Source organism: Loxodonta africana, chromosome 22, assembly GCF_030014295.1.
Source record: "Loxodonta africana isolate mLoxAfr1 chromosome 22, mLoxAfr1.hap2, whole genome shotgun sequence".
In the NCBI taxonomy this organism is placed as follows: domain Eukaryota; kingdom Metazoa; phylum Chordata; class Mammalia; order Proboscidea; family Elephantidae; genus Loxodonta; species Loxodonta africana.
This window is the reverse complement of record NC_087363.1, coordinates 66,684,065-66,706,534: the sequence shown is the minus strand read 5'-3', so window position 1 is coordinate 66,706,534 and position 22,470 is coordinate 66,684,065. Positions and strand designations below refer to the sequence as shown.

At 37.0% G+C, this 22,470-nt stretch overlaps 1 protein-coding gene and 1 long non-coding RNA gene across 18 annotated transcripts in view; one reads left to right on the top strand and one right to left on the bottom strand.

Annotated features, from left to right (window-relative positions):
* Positions 1-22,470, top strand: part of KMT2C (lysine methyltransferase 2C) — a 395,919-nt gene that overhangs the window by 229,066 nt on the left and 144,383 nt on the right. For 15 of the 17 annotated variants that reach the window (XM_064275087.1, XM_064275080.1, XM_064275091.1 and 12 more), the window contains 5 exons: positions 10,571-10,740; positions 11,185-11,336; positions 12,272-12,385; positions 13,308-13,379; positions 15,383-16,101. In XM_064275087.1, the coding sequence (XP_064131157.1) occupies positions 10,571-10,740; positions 11,185-11,336; positions 12,272-12,385; positions 13,308-13,379; positions 15,383-16,101 (1,227 nt within the window). Of the gene's footprint in view, positions 1-10,570; positions 10,741-11,184; positions 11,337-11,363; positions 11,925-12,271; positions 12,386-13,307; positions 13,380-15,382; positions 16,102-22,470 lie in introns of those variants that run through there. The other 2 variants (XM_064275084.1, XM_064275096.1) reach the window with 2 other exon arrangements.
* On the bottom strand, positions 9,355-21,572 carry LOC135228502 (uncharacterized). Its single transcript, XR_010319074.1, has 2 exons — positions 20,363-21,572; positions 9,355-10,403 (listed from the first exon to the last, which is right to left on the bottom strand). It is a non-coding gene; the product is annotated as an uncharacterized LOC135228502 (long non-coding RNA).

Genomic DNA, 22,470 nt, shown 5'->3' with positions numbered 1-22,470 from the left:
AGCAACGATATAGTTTACAATTATTTGTATACAGAAGCCAGAGTATTTAAATTCTTAAAATGAAAGTAGGAGGTAAAAATAACTAAAGTTTACCTGTAATTCTCAACTAATTTTTTTTTTTGGTGGGGGGTTGGAAAATATTCACAAACAGTATTAACTATCACCTTTCTCTGAATGTTCTGTAAAGTAATTAATCCATCATAAAAGTAGTCTACGTGCTTCCTTTGAAACCTACACTTCACAAGTAAAGTAATAAATTCTCAGTTGAGTGTTCATGAGGGGCCTAGTAAAGCAAATTGTGCAAGTTTACTTATTTCTGCAAGCAGAATAGGACTTAAATTCAGGTTTCCTGTCTCATAATATTCCAGGATGTCTCCTGGTACCATCATACCATACTTACTAACTTAAGTAACAAGGGCTTTTTTCCCCTGTAGTAATCAAGAAATATTTTTTGGTCTATTTCTCACATTATATTAGGATGTAGATCTAAGAAACTAGGCCTAGACCCTAGATCCAAAGCCCTGACTGATACAGAGACTGCTTCTTTATAAATATTGGGATAAAAATAGTATTGGTGATGCCGGAACCTTGTTTACTTGTTCAGGATAAGCAGACTTCATAGTGCCTGCAAGCAGTCTGGGAACATCAGATTTAATGAGGTGTCACTCAGTAACTCTTTTACAGCTTTTTTTCAACCCAGTAATTTCTAAAATACAGAACAGAACTTCCTCATTAAAATTTCCTGGTATGCTGTCTGCAGTTTAACTGTTGCAAGTTAATACCGACAGAGTCTTCTGCTTGTGAGGAGTTAACTGTACTAGCTGCTGTGAGTGCGTATTCCTTTGTCTTTTTACCCCGTTTCCCTTATTCTTTGGAGTCCTGGTGGTGCAGTGGTTAAGAGATCGGCTGCTAACCAAAAGGTCAGCAGTTTGAATCCACCAGCTGTTCCTTGGAAACCCCAGGAAGCAGCTCTGCTGAGTTCTTAGTGGGTCGCTGTCGGTCAGAATCCACTCCATGGCAGTGGGTTTGGTTTTTGGTTTCTCTTCAGGAACCCTGGTCGCGCAGTGGTTAAGCCCTGGCCAACCAAAAGGTCAGTGGTTCAAACCCACCGAGCCGATCATGGGAGAAAGATGTGATGTGGCAGCCTGTTTCTCTTTGGAAACCCTTTGGGGCAGTTCTAGGCTGTCCTACAGGGTCACAGTGAGTCAGCATCAACTGGACCACGATGAGTTTGGGTTTGGTCTCTTACTTGAACTACGTGCAATCTTGGTTCTTCCATTGACAGCACTTAGGACTAACGTAATAATAAGCCAAACGGTAAGCGCAGGCATTGAAATCTGCATTGCAGTGCTGTTGAAAGTCAGTTAATTTTTCATATTAATTTTTTACATTAGCATTTCCATGAAAAATTCAAGTTCTCAGAAAACATGTCACCCTCCAAGAGTATGTCAGTGGTTTCCCTGCATCGTCACATTCTTGTCTTATTGGCATATAAATGTACTTTGCTGCCCTCATGGAGCCCTGGTGGCCCAATGGTTAAGGGCTGTGGCTGCTAACCAGCCGCTCCTTGGAAACCCTATGGGGCAGTTTATTCTGTAGGGTCGCTGAGTCGATTCAAGCAACGGGTTTGGTTTTGTTTTTGTTCTTGCTGCCCTGGCCTCATTTTCCCCTTCTATTTGTTTTGTTGTTGTTGTTGTTGTTGTCTCCATGAAGGGTGCGGTGTTAAAAGGGGGTAGGGTGGAGTGGGGTTGTAGGAGGGTCTCTGGATAGCCTCCAGGCCTAGGCTTCCAGGGCTGCTGGAGTCTGAGGCTCTGTGGCTTGCAGGAGGTTTTCTAAGAAGGGGTGTGGTGGCCTGGGGGGAGGGAAGGCTGCTGCGCAGGCCTGGGGAGAGCCTCCGTCTGCCCTCCAGGGAGCTGTTCAGACCTGAGGTGATGTAGGGTTCTCGAAAGGAGCACCTGGGGATGGAGTGGTGTGGAGGGGAGTGGGAGGCGGCATCGAGGAGCCTGGAGTCCTGCGCGATGCCCTGTCCTTTCCCCACCCCCACTGGGAAGGATTGGCACCTGGAACTGGAAGCTTCGCAACAAGATTCTAGGCTGATCCACAGGCAGGTTCTATTCCACACTGGCCGTGAGGCGGGGCCTTGAAGGGGTTGGCTTTTCTACTGGAGAACAAAGAGCCTCTGCCTAACCCTGCTCTGGGGTGTGGTGGAAGTGGAGGGGTGTGGCCGACGGGGAGGACGGTGCCGCGGGACCTGCAGAGCTGTGATGGCCTTCCGCCTGCTCGCTCGGGTGGTTCCGGTTCGCTTGCCTGTCTGCATAAGGAGGTGATTTTGTTCATGTTCTCTCTGGCTTGATTTCTGGGATAAGAAAAAATAATAGTAGTAATGAATGTACTTTATAATTCTGCTGTTTGATAAATTTTTTTATTCTTCTGTCTCCACTTCCAATAGTGCCTGTCTTTTTTTTAAATCAGGAAAGTCGTAATTCGCTTTCTTTCCTAAGGAAAAGGATCTTTTAAGACTATAAATCTAGCTTTGGTTATAGCTTTGGCTGCGTTCAAACTTGTATTTGTAACTTTATACCTGACCTCTGATAGTTATCCCCCCACCCCCCCCCGTTATGTTCAAGCATGTTAATTTTTGGTTTAATTGTATTTAAACAATTCAATCAGAGTGGTTTTCGTTTTTTTAATCAACAAATGTTTCATTATGCTTGAAATACACTGAATTAAAATATGTGTGTATATATAAATATGTATATTTATACATAAGTATGCGTGTATACACACACACACACACACACACACACACACACTCACAAATCTGACTTAGCAGCCCTACAGACGGAGTAGAATTGCCGCATAGGGTTTACAAGGTTGTAATCTTTAGGGAAGCCAACTGCCACATCTTTGTCCTACAGAGTGGCTGGTGGGTTCCAGCTGCTGACCTTTCAGTTAGCAGCTGAGTGCCTCAATACTGCACCACCAAGGCTCCTTATATAAACATATACTTTATTTTTTACAGCAGTTTTAGGCTTAAAGAAAAATTTGGCAGAAAGTATGGAGAACACCCATACATTTTTCCCCTCTGCGCAGTGACTTTTTTTTTAAGGGGTAGAGTTTGTGTTTATTTAAAGACAGTTTTCCTTATTTTTTTGACTAGTTGATTCAATAAATTAATAAATTTGGCCACTATAACTGTTTCTGTGAATTTCTCCTTTTTTTACATGTGTATTTTTATGTGTAGATATATATGTATATATGTACACACTTTTTTTTACACAAAACTATTATTTTGTAGTTATTTAGGAAGTAGGCCAGGCCAGTGTTAATAGCGTTTATATTTTTTTATTATAAAAACTGCTCCATTTATCCTGTGTAATGCTTTTTTTTTAATGGTCACGTAGGGTTTTAGTTCACCAGTTGAGTGTTACTTTTCACATCTTTTTATTTTAGAACCTTCTGTGTTATTCCAAATATATCCTTTGAAAGGTTTAATAAACTGTTTACTTTGATGGTTGTACTTGAAATGCTTGGTCATTGTAAGGCAAAATTTTTCTTTTGATTTCCTTTCTACTTTTCTGTCCCTTTTATTTCCTGCAGTGATTTGCAATTCAGAATCCTATTTCATAAACTTTAATAGTTATCCTAAATGTTGGAAATGTAGATTTCCCTCTTTTCTCCCTACCCCCACTGAAAATGTAGAAATGAGAGAATTTTTGCTTTTTTTTTTTTTTAAGTCCTCTTTGTCATGATTGGAGCCCTTGTAGCCTAGTGGTTAAGTGCTACTGCTGCTAACCGAAAGGTTGGCAGTCAAATCCACCAGCCACTCTTTGGAAATTATGGGGCAGTCCTACTCTGCCCCACAGGGTCACTATGAGTCGGAATCGACTTGATGGCAACAGCTCTGTCATGATTACATGAACTCCAGGCTATAAACCTTGTCACGTTTTCTTCGCCAAAAAATGTTTCCTCAGTAAATTCCAACCTTGCATCACCCCCAGTCTTTTGCATCCTTGGTTATGATCCTATAAAAGAGAGCTGTAATTTTCAGAGATCATACATACCTAAAGGAAACTGTGGCCTTCAGACTACCACAAGAACTTGGTTTGGTATGTTTTGTGTTACAGCTTTTTCATTGTACTCTGGAAAGACTTCATTAGAATTTTGTGAGCTTATGGTATCACAGAAGAAAAATCTTTTTTTTTTTTTTTAAAGTTTACTTGAATCTTATTTGTCTTAATTCTTTGGATTTGTTCCCAGGATATATCTCATAACAGTTCTGTGTTAATTAATTTCACTTTGAACATGTTGACCACTGCCATTTTCCAGTTAAGTCCATTTAAAGGACTAGAGAATTTTTTTCCCCCATTTGTCTCTATATATAAGGGCCCTGGTAGCACAATTGTTAAGCTTTTGGCTGCTGACCAAAAGGTTAGCAGTTTGAATCCACCAGTCACTTCTTGGAAATCCTGTGGGGCAGTCCTACTCTGTCCTATAGGGTCGCTATGAGCTGTTCTGTAGGGTCGCTATAAGTCAGAATTGACTCAACGGCATTAGGTTACGGGTTTAGGTAAAAGTTAACAGAGCAAATTAGTCTCTCATTAAACAATTAATACACATACTGTTTGTGACATTGGTTGCCAACCCTGCAGTGTGTCAACATTCTACCCTTCTCAGCGTCTGTTTCCCTGTTTCAATTTGTCCAGCTTTCCTGTCCCTTCCTGCCTTCTCATCCTTGATTTTGGGCTGGTGTCCCCATTTAGTCTTGTACACATGGTTGAACTGTGTGTGTTACTGTTTATTTTATAGGCCTGTCTAATCTTTGGCTGAAGGCTGAACCTCAGGAGTGACTTCACTACTGAGTTAAAAGAGTACCTGGGGCCATACTTTTCCCTCTTTATTTATTTGCCTCCCCCCAATATTTACCTTCTCTACAATCTGTATAATCTTTAGTAAGAACTAGATGATTTTCGTCACCTGTTTTTAATGTATTGTCTTCTTTGTTACGTTTTTCATCATCTTCAAAAATTTCTGGGAGTGTTTCTTGAGGTTCTTTGCCTTCTCTTTGGCCTGCTCTTCTAGTTTGCTGTCTACAGTAGTCTGCTATTCTCTTTCAGAGTGACAACATTATTCATAATACTGCTGAGGATACCATTGGATAGTTAATTTTGATTTTCTTCTTTTATGGAGGTAGTATAGTGTGGTGGTTTAAAGCTTAGGTTCCGGAGTCAAATTTCAGCCCTTCCAATTATTAAGTGTGTATATGATCTTTGGCAAGTTATTTGACATCCACAAGCCAATTTCCTGTCATGTGTACAATGTTAACAGTACTTACCCCACAAGGATGTTAGATTTAATGAAATGATGCATATTTAGAACCCTAGGATAATGCCCAACACAAATTTAAGTACCCAAATAATCAATCATGGAGTTTTTCCATAGAAGGGCTCTTCTTCTGAGCACTTTGAAGAATGCTGTTAAGTTCTTTTGCAAATCTCTATAGTCTTTGGTCATAATTTCTTTATTCATTTAGCTACCATTTCAGGGCTTACTCTGTGTCAAACACTATGATGGAAGCTAGAGATGCACGGCCAAATAGGTATGCCCTCAAGGAAGTGTCAGTCTAGTCTGTTTTTTATTTTTTCCCCTTAACCATTTGAGAGTAAGTTGCATACACTGTGCCCCCATTTTGTACCAAAATATTTCAGTGTGTATTTCCTAATAATAGGAATTTTCTTACATAATCACAGTACCATTATCAGCTTCATAAATTTTCATCAATACAGTACTTGCATGTTCTTTTCCATTCATGCTGCAAATTTGTCGGTTGATCTAATTTTTCATATAGTGGTTCCCCCCTCCCTTTCCATACAGGGTCCAGGATCTAGCCTAGAGTCAGGTGTTCAATTAATTGATGTATCTCTTGCCTCCTTTAATCTGGAAGTTTTCCCCAGTCTTTCTTTTCTTTTTTTTTTTTTTTTTGTCTTTGATAAATACAGTTCTTCCCCCTACACTTTTTGTTTGTTTGTTTTTAACAGGCTGTTCTTAACTTTGTGTTTGTTTGATGTTTTCTTGTGATTAGATTGAGGGTTATGCATCCTTGGCCAGAATACTACATAAATGATAGTCTGTCCTTCTCAGGGTATCATAGCTGGTTGCCCACAGCCCACATACCTCATTAAAAAAAAAAAAAAAATTTTTTTTTTTTTTTGGTGATATAAATTCTGTCGCCTAGTCAAGCTGTTGCCAAATTTCTCCACCGTTGTTCCCCCCCCCTTATATCTAATCAAGCATTCTGTGGGGAGACACTTTTTAAGGCCATGAAAATATCTTGTTCCTTATCAGAATTTCCTCTTAGATTTTAGGAAGTGTTGCTTGATGAATTTTTACATGTTGGTTGCAAAACGATTTCCTGACTCCAACACTTCCTCCAAATTCTACTGTAGGGAAGATCCCTCCCTTCTTCCATGTGTTAAAATTATTTTTGTTGTTATTGATTTGATTCATGAATTCTTAATATTTCAATAATTCATTACCCTACCTATTTTTGTGTTCAAATTGTCCCATATTTGGCCAGTGGTAGCCCCTTCAAAGGAGCCCTAGTGGTGCAGTGGTTAAGCACTCGGCTGCTAATCGAAAGGTTGGCAATTTGAATCCACCCATTGGCTTTGGGGAAGAAAGATTTGGCAATCTGCTTCTGTAAAGATTACAGCCTTTGGGGCAGTTCAACTCTGTCACATGGGGTTGCTGTGAGTTGAAATGGACTCAATGGCACCTAGCAACAACTACTACAGTCTACAGTCCCTTCAAACTGTCTGACATGCCCTCGCTATTTTTTTTTTTTTGAGCACTTCATTGCTTTTAGCATAACAGAATATTCCAAGCTCATCTTTTACCTCCCCTGTCCAGCCATGGAATCATTCTCTTTTCAGTAAATAGCCCAGGTCCTTTAGTGGGGGAATGGGCGCTAAGTGTGCTCATTGCTACTGGGGAATATCTGCTGTTCTGCCTTTTTAGCACACTGTACTAGCAAATACATGCACATATATACACTTAAACACACGCACATATATATAAATGCATACATACCTACATCCATAGTAGTATTGTTAGGTGCCATCAAGTCGGTTCCAGTTCATGACAACTCCGTATACAGCAGTACAACACACTGCCCAGTCCTGCTCCATCCTCATAATCGTTGCTCTGTTTGAGCCCATTGTTGCAGCCACTGTGTCAGTCCATGTCGTTGAGGGTCTTCCTTTGTTTCACTGACCCACTCCTTTACCAAGCATGGTGTCCTCTAGGAACTGGTCCCTCCTGAGAACGTGTCCAGAGCACGTGAGACAGAGTCTCACCGTTCTTGCTTCTAGAAGCTTTCTGGCTATACTGCTTCCAAGACGTACTTGTTCATTTCTTCTGGCAGTCCTTGGTATATTCAGTATTCTTTGCCAACACCATAATTCAAAGTCTTCAATTCTTCGGTCTTCCTTACTCATTATCTAGCTTTTGCATGCATATGAGGTGACTGAAAAATACCATGGCTTGGGTTAGATGCACCCTAGCCCTCAAAGTGACATCTTTGCCTTTTAACACTTAAAAAAAAAAAGAAAGGATGCATATTTAAAAACCTGTTGCTATCAAGTCAGTTCTGACTCATAGCAACCCTATAGGACACAGTAGAACTGCCCATACAGTTTCCAAGTCTGTAAATCTTAACAGAAGTAGACTTCCACTTCTTTCTCCCTCGGAGCAGTTGGTGGGTTCAAACTGCGACCTTGTGATTAGCACCCAAGTGCTTAACCACTTCACCAGGGCTGCTCATGAATATATACCCAAACCTATTGGCACCGAGTCAATTCTGACTCATAGCAACCCTATAGGACAGAGTAGAACTGTCCCATAGAGTTTCCAAGAAGTGCCTGGTGGATACGAACTGCCGACCTTTTGGTGAGCAGGTGTAACTCTTAACCACTACGCCACCAGGGTTTCCTATGTGTGTGTGTGTATATATATATATATATATATACACACATAATATAGAAATCATGAGCCTGAATCAATACTTCACTTTTAGTCCCTGTCTGCTGGTTTTTTTGCTTTCTCCCATTCTTGTATGTGCATTCTACAGTAAGAAACCTAGGTTCCAACAACTTCAACACATTTACTCATTTGCTCAGTCCAGCGAATGAACCTGCTTAGTTTGCTGTCATTATTAGGTTGCTTCCCCCTTTCCTTATTGATTTAATTTTTAAAAAATATATAGAATATTAACATGCTCTCAGGAATCAAAGCTATATAATAAGCTCTGCTTATACAAGTGTCGCTCCTTCCTGTATCACTTCTACCCATTTTCCCTCACCTCTTGAAGTTAACTGACTTCATTATTTTCTGGTTTATCCTTCCTATAATTTTGTTTTTATGATAAACAGATATATTTATATTATTTTCCCTTTCTTACTGAGGGTAGCAGTTGATCTTCATGTATGGTCCATGTATGGTAGGAGGTATCTTTTTCCATTTGGCTGTGCAGTTGTCCAAAAACCATTCATTAAAAAGATCATCTTTGCTTCAGTGACTTGACATTTCACCTTTATCATACACTAAAGTTTTCCTTGGGCTCATTTCTGGAATTTCTACTCTGTTGTTCAGTCTGTCCTGTTCATGCACCAGTATCGTGCTGTTATGGTTATAGAGGCTTTTGAGTATCTGATAGCATTGGTTCCCCCAAGAGCTTTTTCTTTGCGTATTTTTCCTGTTTGTTCTTGTGTGTTTATTTTTCCGTATGAACTTTAGGATGAATTTATCAAACTCTGTGCAAAACATCATTGATGTTTTTACTGGAATTACATTAAATTTATAAGCTAAATTAGAGAGAATTGATGTTTTGATGGTAAGATATCCTAACCAAGAACAAGGAATATCCTTCCGTTTGTTCAAGTCTAGTTTAGTGTCTTTCAGGAGTGTTGTGTAATTTTTTGTATAGGCTTTGAGCATTTCTTATTTATTCTTATTTTATCTGTAGTGCTACTCTTGTAAGTGAGGTTTTCTCGTTCATTATATCTTTTAGCCAGTTATTATTTGTATATATGAATTCTATTGATTTTTACTTGCTAATTTTGTATCTTACTTTCCTGAATTCTTTTATTGTATTAATATTATGATTAATTTTCTAGGGTTTTCCAAGTATTGCCCAGAGTTTTATTTCCTCTTTTCCTGCCTCTGATTGTTTATTCTATTTACATTGGCTCCAGAATCATGTTAAATGGTAGTGGAGATAGTAGGCATCCTTGATTGGTTCCTGACTTCAGCAGTAATACCTCTAGGGTTCCTCCATTAAATTCAGTAAATAAGATGCTGGCTTTAGGATGAAGATTTATATATTTTATCACACTGGAGAAATACTCTTCCATTTCTGTTTTTTTTTTTTCCCCAAGAGCTTTTGTTAGGAATGTGTTTTGGTTCTTTTCAAAGGCTTTTTTAGCGTCTGTTGAAATAATCACCGTGTTTTTCACAAATAACATGCCCATGTAAATAACACGCTGATACACATAGTGCATGTAGCATTGTGTGGCTGGCAAAAAATGTATAACATGCACGTTATTTGCGTAAAGATGCGGTATCTTTTTCTCCTCAGACCTAGTGATATGCTAGATTTTATTGGTAGATTTTCTGATTTTTAGCCATCCTTGAATTTCTGGCACAAACCCCCTTGTCATGGTTTATTTTGTTAATGTGGTATGACTGTCTGTTTGCTAATATTTTATTCAGGATTTTTACATCAATTCTTATAAGCATGTGAGTTTTAAATCTATAAGAGTTTAGCAAATCTGTGGTATTCATGCTCATTTCTGTTTTTGGGTGAGCACCTCATTCATATCAACCTGGCAGCTCAAAAAACTGAAATGACTTATATTGGTGTTTTAGGTTGGGAAGTGGTGGTGAATAATGAGAACCCCACAATTTATCAGCCTTACACCCAGGATTTTAAGGCTAGCTAGCACACAGCACACAGGCACAGAAAAGTGTTTGACTGACTTCTGGCAGTCCTTGCATGTCATTAACAGTTTCACTTTGGCGAGGATAATTCCACTTTTCATTTTGAAAATAGAGTCATCGTTGGATTTGGGTGTGGAGTGATTATTTTCACAATTTCCAATGCCAAGTCACTGGGGTGGGCGATGCTATTTCTTCAGTGCCAGTTTTTGTTTTTAGCTCCTAAGCTACTCAGAGACCGATGGAACATCCTAGCAGCCCCGTTTTGCTTTCAACAGTAGTGAGTTGAGTAGATTTATTTTACAAAAGCTATTTCCAGATTCCTGACTGCTTCTTTTTTGAAGTTTGGGTTGCTGTGTTCTTGGTTTTCTCTCTTTCCCGTTCATGTGTTCCTGGATGTCTCCAAATTCCTTTTTCAAAAACATATACCCTGAATTAGTGTAGTAAAAATTAGAGTGTAATAAGTAATCCATGAGTATCTCATTGGTTTTAAAAAGGTTTACATCAGAATTGCAGTAACAAACTATTTTATCCACAATAACAGACCTTTTTGTTTTTATTTTTTCCTGGTGTTTAGAATTGCAGAATATGTGTAGAGTGTGGCACACGGTCTAGTTCTCAGTGGCACCACAATTGCCTAGTATGTGACAGTTGTTACCAACAACAGGATAATTTATGTCCTTTTTGTGGGAAGTGCTACCATCCAGAATTTCAGGAAGACATGCTTCACTGTAGTGTGTGTAAAAGGTAAGAGATAGAGTTATTCCATTAAATCATTTTATAGATTATTTTATCCATGTGATCACCTGCCCTATCATAACACCTTTTAGCTCTAAACTTTTACTACTCCTGTAATCTCTTTAGTACTGACTGCTGGTATAAGTGGAATTAAGTTGTGTTTTTATGGGTCTGAAAGGCTTAAGGAAGATGAATGGGCAAAAGAAAAGACAAGAATAGAAATGAGCAAGAAGAGGACAAACTAAAGAGGAAATACTTAAAAAAAAGTGCAAGTAAAAATATGTCTGCACCTCTAAAAATGTCAAGTCCATTTCTAGAACCTTTGCCATTTAGCAACCCCATAACCTTTCTCTCTTCATCCTTTAGCCCTCCTCCATTTCAGCAATTGCCCTCCCCTCCCATAGACATTAAATTGACTATAAATATTTTGTTTAAATATATTTATCATGATAGGTGGGTTCACTTAGAATGTGACAAACCAACAGATCATGAACTAGATTCCCAGCTGAAAGAAGAGTATATCTGCATGTACTGTAAACACTTAACAGCCGAAATGGACTCAGTACAGCCAGGCGATGAAATGGAGGTGGCTGAACTCAGTACAGGTAAACCTGAGATTTTTGCTTTTTAAGGAAACTGTCCTAATCGGTCACCAGTATCTATGTTTCAGATCCCATCCTATTCTCAATTTTTCAACCTTTAAATATACATGTTATCTTGGTCATCTCTGAATATTTTGACTAAAATTTTACCTAAGTTCTTCTCATATCTGAATTCCAGTTGCATTCTTTAATCCAGTGCTGAAAGTTCTTCAGCATTTGGGCATATGACCCAGTTTGTTCTTCATAATCCAGGTTATTTTGCTCTAAATAAGGTTTAGTTTCATAATTTCCTTCTTAAATGTTAATTTTTGCTTCTTGAGCCCAAAATTTTGTTTAGGTTTGGAATATTTATAATAGTACCCTGTTGGTTATGAGTGTAATAACAGGCTTCTTAAGGGGTAAGACCTGCTCACCAGTTTTTCATTTTCATCAGTATGAATGGCAGCTTTTAGAAAAGTCCTGTTTTATCATCTGCAAGAGGTTTAAGTAGAAGTATCTGAATTAATTGCTGACATTTCATTTACAGGATGCTATCAGTATACAGGAGCCCTGGTGGTGCAGTGGTTAAGTGGTACGGCTGCTAACCAAAAGGTGGGCAGTTGAAATCCACCAGCTGCTCCTTGGAAACCCTGTGGAGCAGTTCTACTCTGTCCTCCAGGGTCACTATGGGTCGGAATTGACTCGACGGCAACGGGTTTGGTTTTGATATCAGTATACACTTGTGGAATATCCTTTTTTAAAGAATAAAAGGCAAATTATCTTTTAATACGTTATACTTTTCATGGTTTTTTTTTTTTAATTTAAATATCTGTTTGGTTACAACAGAAAAATCTAAAGTTACACTTAAGACATTTTTGGTGATAAAATTGTTGCCTTAGTAACATCAACCAAAAATACTCATTCTGATCTGAAGAACATATACATTATTTTCTGTTAAGATTTTAACAATGAAATGGAAGTTGAAGGACCTGAAGACCATATGGTATTTCCGGAGCAAGCAGTTAGTAAAGATGTCAAAGGTCAAGAGTTCATACCTGGAATTGTTCCAGACGGTAAGAACGCTTGTGGGTAAGAACGCTTGTGGTAATGGTTGTGCTCCGTTTGTGAAGAAAGTGTGTGTATATAGTGAATATATGTGAACCCACTAAAACTTTAGTTCCATAAGTAAAAATCAGCACAGGTGGTATAGTCACTTAATTGTTCAGAAAGGAGCTTTTTAGTATAACTAATAACCTTAGGGAGAAAATAGTAGGAGAAAGGGCACTTAAAGATTGTAGCTTTGCTGTAATCTATACTTAATCATAACTGTGCACTTTGTTTAGGGATCAAATGATTTTGATTAAAAAGCAATTTGGTTTTTTTCTCTTCCTTTAGTTAGACTTCTAACTACTAACTAGAGCTGTTGCTGAATGTGTGTGTTTCATGCTGAGTTAATGAGAAATTGTTATAGGTAATCTTGGTATTTCTATTGAGGGTTATTTCAGTTACATTTCAATTAAGCTTTTTACAGTACTGATAAAAGCTTTATTGTATTTGAGAATCTGGAATTAACAAGAGTCTAGGTTGGGGAAAACTACTTAACTAAAATTAATTCTGGGTTCTTCTGAAAGTCTGTGGGATTGTAGGTGAAATTTTGTATTACGTAAATTGTGTATATACTTAAAGAGCACGAGATTTTTTTGAAATTTGTTAAATTTACATTTAACAACTCTCACGGAAGGTGTACTTAATGAAGATGTAAAGTGAAGAAAAACAAAGCTGTCTATAATAATAAATTCTATCATTGTACAGAATAAGATTTCTAATTTTGACTTCTTGCCCTATTTACTAGTAAATAGTGATAGTATGTTTTGTGCTTATATGGGAAGTTGGCATTTGGTAGTGAAATAAACTCTTATTCAAATTACTGTTGAGGGAGTAGTGTTAGAGGAATTTTGACTACTTGCTATAGATTCCATAATATGTTATTCTCAGCAGTTGAAGTCCACACTGAAGAGCAGCAGAAAGCAGCAGAAAGCCTGGGCACAGATTGTCTTCTCATTTCTGGTAAGCAGTATGCTCATATTGTCTAATTTGATCAGTTTACAAGATTATACCTTTGTGGTTGCTACACAGATTTGAGCCACTATCCATTAACTTAACTTTTTAAATAAATTATTCCAGTGGATACTTAGACTATTTTGCAATTGGTGCATACACATTTCAGTCACTCAACCTTTTAGTCCCATGATCCCTTCTTTGAAAAGTAATGACAGTGAATTCTAAGTGAGTTTTAGGGTCTCTGTAAAGAGTTGCTATATCAAATATTTGTTACATTTTGAAGCAAGCTAAAATCGTTATGTAAGAATCTAGTAGCAAAAAGAATTGAACTCCTTGAAACGTAGAGCATGTTTACATCTTTTATCCTAAAACTTCCTGCCTAAAAAAGAACAGGAAACCCTCATAGCATAGTAGTTAAGAGCTATAGCTGCTAACCAAAAGGCCGCTAGTTTGAATTCACCAGGCGCTCCTTGGAAACTGTGAGGCAGCTCTGCCATGTCCTGTAGGGTCGCTGTGAGTTGGAATTGACTCGATGGCAACAGGTTTTTGAGATAGAACAGGAAGAATATACTCGTGGTTTAGATGTGAAATGTACATATCCCTCCCTGCCAGCGAGACTTTTAAGTTGTTGGTCTTCTGGTTTAGGTTTCACACCGCATCGTGGAGGTGTGTTTCACATGAGTCACTCAAATGATGATACTTTTGGTTTTAAACCCTTAAGTATTCATTCTTCATTATATGTATTTACCTTAAAATCCATTTTTTATCATTCAGTTTTTTCTTTTAAGTATTTTTGAAACATGTGTTTAAAAAATATTGAGTACTGCCAGATATGTTATTTGATGTTTTTCCTTTATCCTTAGTTACAGTCTTTCAGCGTATCGGGAATGAGAAGTGAGATTTCATTTTGAAATCAGAAGGTAGATATATAGTTACTGGCTGATAAGTAGTAAATGAAGAAACTAGGGTTTCTGTAATATAACTTTAAATTGCCCTGACAGCATGGGAGAGTAAGTGCTTCTTAGCTCCAGTTGTCCTACTTTACAGAGCATCTTAAGGCGTGTGTCATTTGGACCTCTAACTTTGTTATTCTTAAGTAAGGCTGAATTAAAGGTTCAGCACACTAGTACCCAGTGCACTGATGTTAAATTTACCAGCCAGTGACTGTATATATATTCCTTATATCTGATAGTTTAATGGGTTGCTAAGATTAGTCTCTAGCATATAGACGATGAGGAAGAACAGGGGTTATATCCAAAAACAATGTACTGAGTACATCGGTGGGTACAATTAAAACAAAATAGTTTTTCTAGTTAGTAAATCTTTTCTATCTTTGCTTGTTACTCATGTGAATCTACAGAATCTTTATTACCTTTAGGGTGTCTGCTGTTGCATAATATCTGTGTTTTTGTCCAGTCTTCACTTTTTAATGTGAACATGTTACATGGTATCACTGAACTTCATTTTCCTAGCTGTAGAATGAGGGTGATAACTTTGCCTACATAATTTTCTATACTTTTGTAATTGTTCAAGCTATAAAACATTACATATGTATACTGGAATTATTTGGGTGATTAATTTTACGTTAATATTCTTACCAGAAATTACCTTAAAGCCTGGGGATCCTTTTCAGGACATGTTTTTGTAAGGTTTTCTGGTCTGGGACTGATTCTAATCCATAAACTGTTATATATTTTTATTTTTATTAACTCAATAGCCATTTTCGATGAATACTTTCTGATTTAAGTCATGGTTTAACCAAAAGGGTGTTTTTAAACTCCCCTCCCACTTCTTTTCTGCCCAAGCCTGTTATTGTTAAGCTCCAAAGTATCAGGAGTGATGAATATATTGTTAACGTCTTATATTTAGTCGTACTTCGAAAATTTAAAATGTATTTGTATATTAACGTAATGAATATTCTATTTAAAATGTACGTGTATATTAATGTAATGAATATTCTATTTAAAATGTACTGTATATTAATATAATGAATATTCCACATTTTGTAGAATCATCTGAAAATAAAATGAATCTGGAATTGGAAAATCAGATTTCTCATGAAGTTAATAGTGAAAAACTGGAAACGTCTTCTAAAGGAATGTGTATTTGTGATGAAGATCAAGATGAAAACAAAATGGAAGTGACAGAAAACATCGAAGTCATTGCACACCAGAACACTGTGCAGCAAGAAGAACTACAGTCATCAGAGGACCCTGAAATGCTGGTGTCCCCAGAAGAATCCAGGCCTCCAAAATTAAGCAATGAATCCGTCTCCGTTCCACCAGAAATCTTAACGTCCCCATCTGAGGAAAGTACTTCGTTATGTTCTAAGGAACAATTGCTTACAGAAAGGTTACAAGAAGAATTGGAACAGAAAGAAAATTCTGAATCTTCCACTGTGTTTATGAAATTTGAAATGACTCCTGCAGTCGAGGGTTATGTAAAAGATAGTTCGTGCCAAGGAGACACATCTTTAAAATTACCGTCTGAGACAGAGTCATCGTTTTCATCAGCAGCAGGCATAAGCAAGGCAAACGTGTCTTCCCCTCCAGCCCACTCTTCAGACTTGCCTTCACATGACGTGCTGCATAGTTACCCCTCAACTCTCAGTTCTTCAGCTGGAAACATCATGCCAACAACTTACATCTCAGTCACTCCAAAAATTGGCATGGGTAAACCAGCTATTACCAAAAGAAAATTTTCTCCTGGTAGACCTCGGTCCAAACAGGTAGGGTGATTTTAATGATGTTGACAGAAAAGATGTTGGAGCACTTTCATCAAATAAACTGTATTGTGTAGCTTTGGTTTGAAGGGGGCAACGTTTACTGTCCTCAGGTAGAACTTATGTATGTTGTAATGTTGACTTTTAATGTGTTTTGGTTATTTCTTTAGTATTGTTAAATGAAGAATTTAATTTATTAAACTTGAAGGGATTTGTAATTACAACTTAATTGGAACATAAAATGCGACCTATTTGATTATAGCTTATAATCGAAACACTCTTTAAAACTTTTAGTTATATGTCAAAACTAACAACAGATGTTTAAAAAACAGCATAGTTTTGGGTATACAGTAACTAACATTTCTTTTTCCCCTCTAATATTTATTTATTGATATTGGTCATTGTGTATATTTTTAACCTCAAAAGCATCAAAATTTACCAAGGGAATTTATCATGCTGGGAAATATCTCATTTTGACTTTTCTACTAATTGCTAACTTTTGTGAGTTTTTTTCAAGTTAGCGTTTATTTCAGTAGTTTTATGGAGAAATCTTAGCATCATATTGTTGATGTTCAGGAAGTGAAGGGAACACTTCCCATGCTTGTTTTAACTAGTGTGGCTTCTACCATTTAAGGCTGAGTTCCAGTTGTTTTAAAGTGGGATTTAAGTGACACTACATGGCAAAGTGAAGATACTGTAGCTAAGAATTATTTTTTATTCTGCAAAATCACTACTTTCTGAAATGTTTGATAAAATGGCAAGATATCAAACAGTGCAGAATTGTTTAGTCACAATAGTAATTGGGAGTTTTAAATATCTTAATCTGCTTCCAGTGATTAAAGTTTGATTTTTTTTTTTTAATAAGAATATCTTGACCTTGATCGTCTAATTTTGGCATTATAAAATCAGAGAAAATCTGACTTGATTTTAATGTAAAAATTAGCCTCCTCAGAATAAAATCCAGATATATGTCATTTTTTAGGATGAAGTATATAGTTGCTGCATGGAATTTAGCTATTTTTCTATTACAAAGATAAATGCAGGGGACTAAAACACTTTACGTACACCTGTGTCTAATTTTAAATAGTCCCCTTACTGTTTATTTTCTGTTTTTCCAAGAGAGATTTTCCTTCTCAAACCAGTTTTCCTCCTCCTCAGTAAGTTTACGTAGAATTTTACTTGCATTTTTTTGTTTTATAATAGTTACATGATGATGTAGTTCTGACTCTGAAAAGACTTTAGCAAAGGAAATTTGAATCTCAGATTTACTGTCGGTTCAGATAGTTACATCCTTTAAATATTTAAACATTCCTTTTAAATCTTACTGCTCTCTCTATTTGAAGACTTCTGTTTCAGTTAACTGAGAAACTAAATTCTATATATTGGGACCATTTTTCTGTTGACTTTTGTTCCAGATTTTATGTCTGTGTCTGTATCTTTTTTCTTTCAGACTCATCACTTTGTACTTGATTCTGCTGTATTCTCTTTCAGTTTCCAATTCCGGTAATATTTTACTTTGTATTTAGTTGCCACTTTCATCACTACTTTGTCATTTGTTGCTCCTGTTGCTGCTAAATAGACCTTCATGAATGCAGTCAGAAAAGAATACACCCAGAGATACTAATCTCATAATTGTAGGCCATGTGTTACCTGCCTGCTGGCTTTTTAGTCTTTGAAGCTTGGTTTTAGTTGTATAGGAAGCACCCTTGTCTTGATGATTCATGGCTTGCTGATATACTTCTGTTATTGTGGGGAGTATTAATTGGATAGAAGAAGATAGCTTCCCATGTTTTAATCAGTGTTCGGGCACTAGGGCTATAACTTCCAGGGAATAGTCTGTACCTAAACAGGAGTATTGATATCTTGTATTGGAAATGCTGAAGTCCAGAATTCTGTTCCAAGAATTTCTATATCATACATTCTTGTGTTACATTTCTGGTTTTATTTAGCATTTCTTTTTGCAGATTCTTAGCAGTCAGGGGTAGCTATTAAATGAGATGGAGTTTCGTGACACTGGTTGTGATGTAAGCAAGTTTCTTTGGTTTCCTCTAGTAATTGGTTGACTGTCAGCTTCACTGCTGTTTAATGTCATCAGTTCCTTTGTCTTTACCAGTTCGGTGAAACCATCCTTACCACAGAACTGCAAGATTTAGTTGGTTTAAATTCTGTTTCTGTTTGATAGTACTCAGATCTTTAGGTTTGTCCGAACAATTTTCTAATACTACCTGAGTTTTTCTAAGAACTCATTTAAAGATTAAATGAATATACTTAATCTTTCAGATTTTCTTTCTTTCTCATTAAATTGGGATGTGATAGTAATTGGACTATCCAGTGCACTCTGGAAACACATTAGCCAGTAGAAGGCTAAGCCAATGCTGTCCAACGGAAGTATAATGCAAGCCACATATATGTAATTTTAAATTTTCTAGTAGTCATATTAAAAAATAAAAAGCAGATAAAATAATTTTTAATGTATTTTATTTAACCCAGTATATTAAAAATATTTCCTCCTTATTAATGAGATATTTTACATTCTTTTTTCATGTGACATCTAGTTTGTGTTTTACAGTTAAATCTCAACTCACACTACCTACATTTCAAGTGCTCCATTGCCGTACATGGCTAGTGACTACCATTTTGGACAGTTTAATGCTGAGTATTTTCAAAAATCTGAAAACTTTAGTCCCAGAGTTGTTGATGACGTTAAAAGAAATGCCAGATGAGTTGAAGATTGATAGGTTAAATATGTTGCTGTGATTTCGCTGTTTGCAAGGACTGATGTAGAAATATTCTACTTTCTCAAAGTGTTCTTAGGATATGTTTTAAAATAGCTAACTACTAAACCATTTGTTGTAGCGCAAACTCACTGAGCGTATTTTCAGTGTATATGAGATGATCAGTGTGTGTGTTTCCCAATATACTGGATGTTTAGAACCTGAGACATCAGGGCACAGGAAAATATAGTATCTTGCTTATTGGGAGTCTATTGTCAAATGGTAAACCAAATTGTATTATTTTTCCTTTATAGGAGAGTTCAGTGTTTTATATTGTGCCTTTTGCATGGAAGATTTTAGGTGTTAGTGAGAAATTATATAATGCTTTTTTTTTTTTACGCCCCCCCCCCCCCCCCCCGCCCCGGGAACTTTCAAATATGTCTCAAATCTATGCTTTAACTCTGGAAATAGTAACGTAAGTTTTTCTGATGATTATGGATAGAAAATGATTCTTATGTTTTCATTTTGTTGTCCACTTCAGCAACAGGATTTCACAAAGAGGACAAATTTAGGTATGATAGGTAGTAGGAGAAGGAAGAGGAGCCCTGGTGGTACAGGGGTTAAGCACTTGGTTGGTAATGAAAAGGTCAGCGGTTCGAACACCCCGGCCACTCCACAGGAAGGAGCTGTGGCAGTCTGCTTCCGTAAAGATCTACAGCCTCGGAAACTCAGTGGACAGTTCCGCTCTGTCCTGTAGGGTCTGTGAGTCAGAATCGGCTCAACAGCAATGGATTTGGATTTGGTTTAGGAGAAGGAAATTGGTGGAAGCAGTGGAAGGCAGCAAGCTGGACATTATACAGATTATTCTAAGGAATCAGTTGTTTTTCCTTATCATCTTTTATTGAAGTTAGGCGTTTGTATATGTTTTAGTATTTATTTTTCAGTGTTTTCATAGGTATATCTACAAGAGGAGTTGGGTTTAAAAAGTGATTATTGGACATGCCATATATTGTAATCAGCTGGAAAGCTCATAAAAAGCAGCAATGAAATGGCCTTCCCCAAGACCAATTTAAACGCAGTCTTTGACGATGCTTGTTTCATCTTAACCCTGCAACTGGAGTTCTGAATTAGAGAAATGTGGTGTCACATTAAACATAAAACCCCCAAAACCCACTGCAGGGTGGAACTGCCCCAGAGAGTTTCCATTAAACATAATGCCCCAGAAATGCTCTAAAAAAGTAGTAATAAATGGGATTGAAAAAAATTATCATATCAAATCATGTAATTTGTTTTTATTTCAGTCTCTATTCCATTTCTCTCTGTAAAGTGGTAAGGGTAGTAGTTATTGTGTTGTCAGAACCTGTCTAACTTCAGGGAGGATAATGCGAATCAAGACCAGCCCAAGGCTGACCCCTATGAGGTAGAGGTCAGACATACCACCATCTTCCACCCTTTTACCAATTCTGACCAGCTCTCCCATGGCCCTCACTGCTGCTCTTCAGGGTTTGATAATTCACTGCAGTGGCCGCATTACACTCACAGACCATACTTACTTTTAAGTGGTTTATTAAGGAAGTAACGGAGTATGACTCAGGATCAGGAAGCGTGTAGGCAAAGTCTCCCTTCAGTGCAGGACAGCCCTTTCAGCTCTTCTTGGCAGCGCAGGCCTCCTCTCAGTCCCCTCAGGGCAGGCTCCTGTTGGCCCTGCCATCTGTCACCACTGACTGTGCCTCAAGATCCCTTCCTGGCCTGTCACCACCAGTTCTGCTACTGGGCCTCCTCCGGGCCTGTCATTGTCTCTAATGTTATAGCCTGTTTGAGAGGTTCCTTGCCTCCTTTCTCTCTTCTCTCTTGCCTTTTCTCCTTTCTGCTTCTTCCTGTCTGAAAAACTTCTGTGGGGTTGACTATACGTATATACACAACTCCTTGTCAGTTTCAAGGGATGGCCCCTCCCACTTTGGGGGGGGGCACAAACTGACCAATCCCCTCTTGGTAGGCCACAGATACTTCATTTGCATTGTAGGCCATAATTTGCATAGTCCATTGGCCAATCCCTGCAAGGTGCATACCAGACAGGAAGTATCAAACCACAAGTTGTTTATAGATTACCCAGGAAATATCAGTCAACCTGGACAAAAGCAACAAACCCTGTGGGGTAGAAAACTAGAACAAAGGTAATGCCTCAGGGTTTAGGGGAAAAATGACTAAGGCAAAAGGCCATTTTAGGAACTCATTTCACCACACTCTCATTCTACAGTTGTGTTCATCCATTCTAATTTGGAAATTCTGAGATATAGTAATTTTAGCTTGTTGTATATTATTTAGTCTATTTCTGTAATTTTTGTTTCATGGGAAGATAGTTAATGTAACCACATGACTAGGATTGCTTCAAACACTCAGATACTAATTGCTTTCAGGGCAATATTGACAATAGTTATTATTAAACTTTCTATCAGATTTATTTTCTTCTGTTTTACAGTAAATATTTCAAGAATATTTTATAAAAGGAAACATAGGTACTCAACTATATTTTGAATTTTCAGAAAATCCTAAGAATTTTTGTCACTTTTTTTTAAACTGTAAACTAATATTTTATTAGAAACTTATTTTTTAATGATTATAGTGGGCTAATGTTATTTATGGTACCTTGATTAAAACAATTGTTGAATTATCTTTGTTTCTGCTCTCCCCATCATTTTTTAAAATTTTACTTATTTTGCTGTTGTTGAGAATATACACAGCAAAACATACACCAATTCAACAGTTTTTTCTTATTTTTGATTTTTTCTTATTGCTAACATCAGATATATGGAAAGCTTAGGGATTTTGGTAAATTCTAAGACTGATATCTATTGAGAAGTTCTCATAGAGGAGGTGAAATTTCAACAACAGGTTTCCAGAGATACTTCAGTTCATCAGATCATAACCACTTTCCCATTGTTTTGAAACTAGATTTTTATTTTTCATGAATTTAAGTAATTTTATTATGAACTGTAAAATTTTACAGCATACCTGTATACTCTAGCAGCATTTTAAATGAAGTGTTCCAAATTAACACATCAGTTCCATAATCTATTCTTGTGAGAGAACAGGCCTCCAGAGTGTTGAGCTACAGAGGGTCGTAGTTTTGTTAAGCATCCATCATCAATTAATTACAAGTAAGCTTATTTCCTTTTTTTTTTAAATAGTGAACATCGTTTCTAGTTTTGCAAATGCCAATCCCTTAGGAAGAAGTATGGTTGAAGATTTTTAGGGTTTTTGTTTTTCAGTTAAAAAAAAAAAAACTAGATCTATAAGTTATATTCTAAAAGGAAAGATTCAATACTTCATAAATCATTTCATATCCAGCTTTTAATTCAAATAAGCTTGAACTGTGAAGCATTGCTTGTTTAAAGTATATACAGTGATATTCATCAAAGGGAAAGAAAACTACCCTGGCAAGTTGTAACTGTTAATTCTTGAATACCTAGAAGGCAGAATCTGTATACCTGGTACTTTGTCTTAGAACATTTTGAAGAAGGTTTAAATAGATATATATTCCTATTCTTTTATGGTAGATAAAAAATGCAATGTAATATGTCAATGATTGTCCACATGTTTTCTAGTTTAGAAACTACACTGCCTTTAAAAAAATGCTTTTTAAGGAATATTTTTTCAATAG